We start from the raw sequence: 10,343 nt of genomic DNA, 5'->3' as shown, positions 1-10,343 counted from the left end.
GGGAGAAAAGGGAGAAAACCGATGAAACGAACTGTGTGTGTTTTCTAACTGGCTGGTCATTCTTGCCACGATGTGAAACATTTTTTATCAGTCTGTTTTCTCCCCTTCTCAGTGGAAAATAACCATTCTTTATGCCTGACATGGATACTTGTAACAATCATGAAATCTGTTTATTCAAGGAAATATTACGGGGGATTCATATTAGGCATAAAGGGGATTTAAAGAAGAAGCTCACAGTTTTCCTAAGAAATTACTTCTGTCCCCCAAAGGGTGGTACAGACAGCTTCCTTAGGCTCTCAGAGCAGAGAAGGATGGAGGTGGGCAGAAGTGCTCTCGGGAGGAATAGCATTGAAGCTGGTTCTGAAATATGTGAGATCATTGTAGGTCGAGGGCAGACGGGACAGAATTTACTAGGGAGGGAGCCCCGTGAGCTCCTTAGAAGCTCGTTCCCAGCAGCGAGCACGATCGGTTTCAGACGGACGGGAGCAGAGGACTCTGCTTCCAGGGAGTACAGAGTGAGGGTGCTTACCGAGTTTCCGCTGTGCGCCAGGCACTACTGAGATGCTGTCTGCGTGCAGCAGCTCGTCTCGTCTGGTTAGATGACGGTGCGAGCACCTCTTCGGGAGGTGAGGCTCAGAGCAGCTTAGTGCTGCGTCCAAGCTCTTACACGTGATAAAAAACAAAAAAAGAGCAAAGCAGAAATTCAAACCGATGCCCATCTGGCCCGAAGCCCATTCTCTTTTCGCACACATGCTTTCTGGGGAAATCGGGTTGGGTGGGGCGCATTATGCCGGGGCAGGTGCTCCTTTCTGGGGCAATTGCATAGCAGCTAAAACGGAAGCGATGTGATGAGAACCGGGTGTTTTAGGAGAACATACATCAGTGGATTGGGAAGAGGGACCGTGAAACAAAGAAAAAGCTGCTAAAATAACGCAGGCGTGAAGCGAGGAGACGCGGAACTGGAGTGGGAAAGGAGGGAAGTGAGCGCTACTGGAACTCGCTGGCCTGACCGGGAACGAAGCGGAGGGCGATCGCTTGACGTGTATTTGCAGTTATCACGGAGTCTGCGTTTCATTCGTTCATCGCGGTTCTTTTGTCAGAATTTTAATAATTGGTAATGAAATTTATTTGCAGCCTTAAAATATTCGATCTGGAATTTTTTATGCTATTGAGAATTTCTCGGGTAAAACGACTTAAAGGAAAACCAACTTTTTCAAGAGCTTGGTTAAGCCAATTAAAGCAGCATAATAGCTTAAGGTTGAATAATGGGTGAAATTTTAAATTATCTTTACATGAAAAGGGTAAGAATTCATGAATACTCACAGAGTTCTAGGTTTGGTAGGGATAGGATGGACTTTAAGAGTCATTAGGTTTGCTTTTTAGATAAAGGAAAAGACCTAGCTGCTTATCACTAGGTACGTGACCTTGGGCAACTTATTAAGTCTCTGAATATCAGTTTCCTCATTTTAAAAATGGGGCTATCAGTAGCACCAGTAGCCGAGGGCTCCGGAGAGCATTAAATGAGATAATATAAGTAAAACAATGAAAACAGTTCCTGGCCCTTAGTAAGCTCTGAATAACGCTTATGTATTTGCTATCCCAGCGGGTAAAGAGGATTGTGGTTTTGATTATGAATGTTATTAAGAGTCAGAAATCACATTTTCTGATTTCTCTGTAATGCATAGACTTTAAAAGAAAATTATACCATGCGAATCAGTTTTTCTATTTCTGTCTGGTAACTGCCTTCTTTACCTCCTTGGATTTGTAGCTTTCTATTCCCACAGTACAGCAATTAAAGAATTATTCTGCCTTTTTGTTCTCTTCCCTCCACCTTCCCTTTCTGAAAGCCAGACTGATGGGCGCGCACATTGTTTTACGTACTGCACAGGTTCAGTGGAAGGGAGGCGCCACTTCCCGTTACTCCTCAGCTGCCCCGGCTACGCCTCTGCGCGTCCACGTAAACCAAGGTCCCCTTTTTCATTCTGGGTCTTTTTCTGAATCCTCATGGAAAGGTACATTTTGTGGCCTAAAGATAAATGAATAAGATGTATTCTTCCCCCCCGCCCCCAAGTACCCTGTGGAATCCTTCGTGGTTTTTATCTGCCAGGATAATAGATTTTTATGAGAAAGCCCCTCGCTTTAAAAACCATCGATAATCTGCTGCTGTGCCGGGCAGTTTGGCTTTGGGAAATTGCCAACGTTACATGTTTTTGAGTTTTAATCTTACTGTTCAAAAGCAGGTGTAATGATATGTAGCAACATGGTGGTCATGTCGTGCTTTTAATCTGTGACTATTTACTTGAGTTTCTGTAGACGTATTTGTCTTCCGTGGGTGCGTGTGACTACCAGCCATGTGCTAAAAGGTTTATCAGCACCAGCGCGGAAGCTTCCTTAAATCCTTCTATCATTTTCGTGTCGTTAAGAAACGGGATAGAATCGGTGGTTTGGAAGTGTTTTCCAATCTTTTTTTCCTGTTGCCTCCCTAAGGAGCCTTTTTAAACAGTTTTTTCCTAATTGGACTCCCACCCCTGTAAAAATTAAATGTCACAGATATACTGTATATATATTCGTGTATTATATGTACATCTGTGTTTTATAAATAACGAGTAAGGTTTTTTGGCACTCCCTTTCCCCAAAGAATCGCTACTCCCTTGAGGTGATACTGCCTGCTTTGAGAATGCACGGTTTACAGCAGTGGATTCTCAGAAGTTTTAAGTTTCAGGACATTTTTATAACTCAAACAGCTGCCTGAGCGCTTTTTTCAGTCACACTTCTGTACACAGTAGAAATGCTTTATGCATACTTCCCAGTCTGTCACACAGAAATACTTACGAGACTGTGTTCAGAGGCAAGATTCAATACGGTCCCCTTTACTGAGAGCGTGGGGGTAAAGAACCCCACTGGTATTATACTTGGGCGAAACTGTCTGGATTCGGCTCCTCGATGAGGCTCCAGGTGTTGTACTTACCATTGCTTTTCCACATGTCAACACGGTGAAAAGGGCACGAAGACAGCTCTGGCCTCCCCGCGGCCCACACTTGGAGAACCGCTGGTTCAGAGCATGGACTTTGGAGCCAGACTGCCTGCCTGTGTTGATATGACTCCCAGCGCCATCAGTGATAAGCTGCGTGCACAGCCGTGAGCAATTAACTTGACACCAAAACCAGACAAACGTACCATCTCTCAGGAACATAGGTCCAAAAAATGAGCCGAATGCTTGTCATTAGCTTTTCTCTCATCGTCGGTACTTTTTTTATGTGCGTATTTATAGAACTGCAGGAGGAGAGGATCTAAAGTAGCATACATACGGCAGAGCAGCAAAGACTGGACTCTGAGATGACTTGCCATCATGGAGTAAGGAAGTTGCCAAAATCTCGAATTGTATTCCTATGCTAAAGGTCTAAACATTCTCTACAGTTTTAAGATGTTTCTTTTTAAAGGCGAATGATAAACTTGCTGCTCGCTTCGTTTTGTAAGCCAGTCGAGTGCACTATTGCATTTGGTTCTGAAACCTGCGTTAGGTCCCCTCCACAACAGTCTTTCCCGATAGTTCGGGTATAGGAAAATGTGTAAACGGCATCACGAATGCTTTCCTTCGTTCATCGACTCAGGGAAAGTTCAGTGGCAAAACGTTGCCCTCCTCCGTTGGCCTTGTCCTTCAAGATCCTTGAACGTAGACGGATCCTAAATGCACATACACCCTCATTCCATTCGGGAGGTTTTTTAATAAGAGCCTGTTATTACCTTCTGTCATGTTATTCGTGCCAGAGAGGCCCTCGCTTCATGCGGGCAGCGGCACGTGGGATTCTGCCATCTGCTCTGATTAGTGCCTTCCTGGGGTTCCCAAAAGTGCCTCTGTCCTGATAGTTTTTATATTTTAAATACTTTTTGAAAAGAGTTTTGTTCCCAATTAGGCAAGTAGTTTCTTCACTTAAGAGGATTTTCGAAGTGCAGAAAAGGTACAGACAGATCAGAAAAAGAATCACCATCAGCCTCACCATCGTCGATAGCTTCTTTCCTGCCCTTTGTGGTGATTTATAGATGCTCTTTTTGTCTTAATTAGCAACATATTCTAGATGCCTTTCATATTGTGCCTGTTCTTTTTTCTGATTATACCCTAGTTATTCTCTTGAAGACACCTATGGGAGAATGACTGGTTCAAAGGGCAATCTTTTACAGGGCTCTTAAGGTGAATTGCTAAATTGCTGTCTAAAAAGATGGAGCCCATTCTCATTTCAGCAGCATTCTGCCCATTCCTCCCTACCTTTACCGGCACTGATGTTACGTTAAATGCCCTTTAAACAGAATGAATTACACAAGTTAAAAGATGAACTTTGAGCAAAAGTTTAAATGTTTAGAACTTAGTAGTGTAACATATAGCAAAACTTATCATGTATATTTCTTATTACCAGGAGTCCTAACTGAAGTAGACTTCCAGGGCTTTCCTTACCTCCCGCTTGGTGTGGAGTCTGCTGAACAGATACCTTTTCTAAGAGTTCTGGATACGTTCTGGGCTGGTACAGACCTGCATTGTAGAGCGGGTGGGAGGTGAAAGTTCTGTCTGGATCCTTTTGGTCTGTGTTTTTTCTCCCTCCACCCTCGCCCTAGGTCATGAGACAGCTGCGTAGAGTGGTTTGGAGGGGAGTACCTGTGGGTTTTCTCTGTTATGTGAAGTGGGTTTGGATGATATACAATTGCAGCGTGTGTCTGAGTCTTTTGCTAATTCTGTGTAAATTTCAGGTGTGCAACAGACGAACATGGCTCAAGAAACTAATCACAGCCAAGTGCCTATGCTTTGTTCCACTGGCTGCGGATTCTATGGAAACCCTCGTACGAATGGCATGTGTTCAGTATGCTACAAAGAGCATCTTCAAAGACAGAATAGTAGTAATGGTAGAATAAGCCCGCCTGGTAAGTAGCTCTGCTGAAACACCGCAGCTTTCATAATGGAGATACGCTTGGGTAGCACAGTGTCCCCAATACCTTTTTCTGCTCTCACATTGTATTTATAGTGTTACATTCATATCATTAAAATTTCTCACTACGTATTGTGATTGTCAAAGGAAGGGAAACAGGAATAAGGGTATTAAAAATAGCTGCTGTAAACCCATTCCATAGTCTTCCCTGCTGTGCTACAGACCTCTATTATCTTATTAAAGTAGAAGCATACTTCAAGTACATACTACTCTCTTGGAAAGTAAGGTGTGGGAGTGGAGGGCTCCAAGGGGACCTCGGTTCCTTGATCTTGGATGACTTCTGAAGTCAAGATAGTTGGAGACGGCAGCAGTGGGGCTTGGACACGCAACGCAGTAGGCCGTGGGGGAGGCCTCACTCCCACGGGAGGGAGAGGTGTAGCGGTTGCACTCAGAGCAAGGGATTTTTTTATGCCTTTTTGTGTCAAAAGTTCTCCTGGAATTGAGGTGGGCTTTCGCTTCGCTGGCTGTGTAAGAAGCGTCGTGAGGATTCTGAGCGTCAGCCTTGCCAAAGTAAAGTGTTGCTGTACTGGTATTCCTCCAGGATGGTTCTCTGTGGGTCAGCGCCTAAGTGTCTAGGTGTTTCTGGTTCTCGAAAGTGCAGGCTGTCACTAAGTTCATTTAAAATTTTTTATGGCGTCTTTCCTGTCATTGCTTCTTGTTCAAGCCAAAATCTAGAACCATTTAATCAAAACTTCTCCAAATTTTCTTAAGGCTAAGATCAAATCATTCTAAATCGTTGATTTTAAAATTAAATCCTCGTTTGAATGCCTGCCATATGAGAACAAGGAAAATAATATAACCTAGTATGCTGAGCGCAGATTTTAATTCTGAACCTGTTTGCCGTACAACTAAATTATCTTTTATTTTAAATATCTCATTTGTGCACTAGTATTTGGAAGATGTTCGTGAGCTGAAGAGTTTGGTGATATTCAGTCCTGAGAAATAAGAGTTTAGTTTATTAACATATACATTTCGTATATGGTTTCCTTCGTGGTTAACGTGTTTTCATTTGAAAACTATAGGATTGAAAAAATGTTACTAACAGTAATTAACCAGCATATTGTATAGTAAAACAAAGTTTTTATATACCGTATTTTGTGGAAAGTTGACCTTGCGTTTTTTAGATAAGGTGTCGGACTGCCCAGAGTACAGAGTCACTAATGTGAAACGTGGTCCTGTTACAGCGACTTCTGTCAGTAGTCTGTCTGAGTCTTTACCTGTTCAGTGCACAGACGGCGGTGTCCCAGGTGTCCCAGCAGCTCAGTCAGCGGGAGACTCCACATCTTCATCTCTGCAGCCGAGGTGAGACGCGGTCTCGGAACTGGGGTCGGAACGCTAGCGCAAAATAAAACCCAGGTTCCGTATTTGATCAGTCCTATTACGGAAAACTGTAGAATCGCTTTAGGATAACTGACTTAAAATTGTATTTGTCTCCTTATTACTGACGAGTTAGAAAAGGCTTTTTATCGTTTTTACATTGAGGTGGGGGTCGGGGGGTTGTCTTTTAAATCTCAGCGTTCCTTTTTGAACGGCTTTTCCTTTATTCTTCCTCCTAATATGTCCCGACCCAGCCTTGAAGTCCCTTTGAAGCACGTTAAGTTCTAACTGTAGTCTTATTATGCAGGTATTAGTGTCTTGCATTAAAAAATCGTCTCGTCACGGGTTCTTTGTTTCGCACCATGATGCGGTGCCTGCATTTACTTGTAGTGCATTTTTCCTTGTTAACTTTGAAGTCACATCATTTAGAAGCCTGAAAATATGGAAGTAGTTTTTTCGTTTTGATTCCGCCGGTAGGAGTAGACACTGAGTTTCTAGTCCCCGGTTTGTCGTCCAGCCCGGGACAGATGTTCCGTGACGCCATGTGCCCGGTACGGCTTTGCGTCAGCTTTCCTTACGCCCGTCTGCCGTGCTGGTTTTCACTGACGGAGCTCACACACACAGGACGCGCAGTACTGCCGTCTTTCCAAAGCAGTCAACTTCTGGTCCAAACCGGTCTCTAGTTTTAAAGCTCTTTGGTCGTGTTTAAGTTGTAAAACGTATCTGTGTTCATTCTTGTCTCAATGATGTACTTAGATATGTTGAGCTCTTATTATATCACTTTCGTCGTTATTCATGCACAGAGATGGTCTCTTAAAATCTAAATATTTTTGCTTTTTTAGCCCTGTATCAAATCAGTCACTTTTATCAGAATCTGTAGCATCTTCCCAAGTGGACAGTACATCTGTGGACAAAGCAATACCTGAAACAGAAGACCTGCAAGGTTTGCATACGCACTCGCTCATTTTGTCATTTATTTGTCATTTGAGTGTTATAAGTCAGGCACTGTCCTGGGTGCATATATTTAAAAAATTACCTGCCTAAAATACACATTTTTAGATTTAATTTCTTTGTGAGCAGAATATTTCAGATCCTCAAGCATTTCATTGACTGAAATGTTGAGAACCATTTCCGTTTCCCACTTAGATATAATTATGTCATCAGCATAAACATAGAAAGTTCAAAATTCATTTAGTTCAAGAAATAAATTTAAATGAGTGTGTGGTGGAGTTATACCATTATCTTTTACTATTTTGGCCAGTTTATTCTCAATCCTGTTTCCTCTCCAAGCAAACTGGGACTGCGGGTTTGGGAGGAGTCTGTTTTGACTCAGTTTGTCTAAGAGACTACGTCACATGACTGGCAGGCACTGCCCTTTGCCCATCTGTGATTTACGGCACAAGTCACATTCAGTTACTCGTATTCACAGATGCCTCCTGTCCTTGCCCATGTTCTTTATGTCCCCATCATGCGGATCCAGGTGATCTAGGGAGACTTGAAATGCGTGTGAAAGCTTTCCTAGGAGCAGGGATAGTAGCGAGGCATTTGTTGAACAATCTGTGTTCGGTGAGTTGTATTGTGCCAGTGTGTAGAAACAATGTGTTAATTGAAGGCGGATTTTTCTGGGAAGACAAGCCCAAGGATGAACAGTGTGCCGTTTTGCCTGCGACATGATTTAAAGGGAGAAAATGCCCTGGCCCGTGAAACCTTCCATTTGCACACGATGATCACGTGGTGATGACAGAGACATCCGGCAGTCTTAGCTTAAGTTCGCTAAGGCTTAAATTTAGTTAAGCCAGCAAATTCCCTTGCTCTGACTTCAAGCCCAACAAACGACTGGCATAATTTGTCTATTTGCAGATTTTGCTATAGCAAGAAAGCAATACTGTCTGGCCAACATAAGTATTCTAGTGCACCTAACATACTTTTATAAATTCATAAATATAATCGAATTATTTTTATTTTTTGGTTAAACAGAAACAAGAGAAGAGATGAGGGATATTTTAAAGGCACAAATAGAAAAATTCCCAAGATTTAGTTATCCGCTGGACGTGGGAAATAAGAGCAGGGTGATGTTAAAGCTTTCAGTTTCACACTGTTGTCGTGGTGTGGTCGCTTAGGACAGGAGGCTAATGGAAGCATTGCAGCTAGACGAGACTTTAGATACAGAAAGTTGGAAGTAATCAGATTTCAAATTCAGAGAGCTCAGTTGGAGGGTGTGGGGAGATGGTCGGTATTTAAACATGCGAGCGGGGGTTCCTGGAGGAGGAGGTGCTTGAGCTCAAGCTTCAAGAGGACGACACCCCAAATGAAACGAGACGGGAGGCCCTTTTGAATTGGCTGTGAGCGGCGCGGGCAGAGGGGCCTGGCATAGTCGCATAAGTTGGTTGAGTAGTAGATTCCCAAAGAAAAAGGAAACGTGATAAAATTGGAGAGGTAAAAAACTCAATCCGAGGCAGGTCACTGTTTGAGAGCCCATGTCATGTCTGCTAGGTCATGTTATATATAGACTGACTCCAGTGACAGCATTCAGGACGTCAGAGTAGTGAGTGACGGAGGGGATCATATTAGCTAGGATTTTGGGGGCAGTGATTTGACCTGACTCTTGATGCAGCTGGCCTTGGTTTCACTACTTAAACGCATTCTTTTATTATCTTAATTATAACGTTTTAATTAATTTAATTTATCTTATTCCTAACATTTGAAGGGTTTTGTGTGAAACATTCTGAGAATGTTAAGATTCCACTGAATCTTGATGTCAGCATTTTTTTTTCTTTGTTTTCTGAGAAATCTGTATAGTTCCGACCCCAACAATATTTAAAAGTTTGTATCTGGCCATTTTCTTACACACTCCCTGAGGATACCAAGTAGTATTTGTGTGTGTGTGTTGTGCGTGTGCACCTTTTATTAGTCAAATACGTAATTATTAGAACAATTAGAATATAGAACACTTTCTAGAGTCACTGTGAATATGTCAGTCAATGTATATACTTCTAGTTTCCTGCATGTGTGTGTGTATGTACGTACAGTAACAGAAAGAGATCTCGTTAAATAAACTACTTGTAACTTAATATGAGCATCTTTTCATACTAGTAAAATAAATTTCTCAGTTGTCCTCTGAGTAACAGATCAGTGGGGCTGGTTGGGGTATATACAACAGCTACCCAACTAATAAAATCTAGTTGAATAACTACATTTTACCACTTTTCTATTTTTGGCAGCTTCAGTATCAGATACGGCACAGCAGCCATCTGAAGAGCAAGGCAAGTCTCTTGAAAAACCAAAACAAAAAAAGAATCGCTGTTTCATGTGCAGGAAGAAAGTGGGACTTACTGGTAAGGGCCTGAATCGTGGTTCACGATTAAGGTTGCATTTTAAAATAACGCCTGGCTACTGTTACTGGCTTTAGTTAAGACTGTTTCTGTTTCTGTGAGAACTAATACCGGATATGCTTCAGCTTCTGAATTTTCTGAAAAGAAATAAAAGTAGCTTTAATTATATACCAAAAAGTGAAATGAATAGTCTTTCTTTTAAAACTTCATTCCAGCTGAGTTTCTGAGAGTGCGAGACAAGTCAGGTCAGTGTGCCAGGTGCTGTTTAAAGGCAGAGGTGGCTTCCGCCTTCAGGGAGCCAGAAATGGCAGCGAGAGAGCGTATTTCAGTGCTTGGCGGACTGGGAAGTGCTTTCTCTTTGTGAAAAGGGCTAATCTTTGATTGCTGTGAGGGTTCAGTGCGTTAGTACGTGTAAGGCCACACAATAATCGATGTATGTTGACTGCTGTAACAGAGCCGTCGGAATGTATTATTGCTGTTAAGAGAGGGAGAAAAAGTTTTCAAAATACCACTTGAGTATTTAGCAAAGGAAATGCATTAAATGTGGGAAACAGGTTGGTTTGGGGATGATGAACTTATACAACAGGAGGGGAGTAGAGGCCTGTCAAGGGAAGTATTGTAAGGCAGAATGTTTCAGCTGGACTTGAAGGATGACCAAGAGTTATAACTGCTGGAAACAGGCATTTCAGTCAGAAGAAAACAGCGCAGAGGAGAGCTC

General features: G+C 42.5%; 1 protein-coding gene across 5 annotated transcripts in view; it reads left to right on the top strand.

Moving 5' to 3' along the window:
- The window catches only part of ZFAND6 (zinc finger AN1-type containing 6), a 33,077-nt gene that overhangs the window by 20,583 nt on the left and 2,151 nt on the right, over nucleotides 1–10,343 (top strand). For 3 of the 5 annotated variants that reach the window (XM_015594351.2, XM_015594356.2, XM_015594360.2), the window contains 4 exons: nucleotides 4,741–4,911; nucleotides 6,101–6,278; nucleotides 7,136–7,236; nucleotides 9,515–9,628. In XM_015594351.2, the coding sequence (XP_015449837.1) occupies nucleotides 4,758–4,911; nucleotides 6,101–6,278; nucleotides 7,136–7,236; nucleotides 9,515–9,628 (547 nt within the window). In that variant the 5' untranslated portion in view covers nucleotides 4,741–4,757. The remainder of the gene's footprint in view (nucleotides 1–4,740; nucleotides 4,912–6,100; nucleotides 6,279–7,135; nucleotides 7,237–9,514; nucleotides 9,629–10,343) is intronic. The other 2 variants (XM_006905321.3, XM_015594368.2) reach the window with 1 other exon arrangement.

Source organism: Pteropus alecto, unplaced genomic scaffold (genome assembly GCF_000325575.1).
Source record: "Pteropus alecto unplaced genomic scaffold, ASM32557v1 scaffold60, whole genome shotgun sequence".
NCBI classification, from domain to species: domain Eukaryota; kingdom Metazoa; phylum Chordata; class Mammalia; order Chiroptera; family Pteropodidae; genus Pteropus; species Pteropus alecto.
This window is presented reverse-complemented; position numbering and strand designations above follow the sequence as displayed.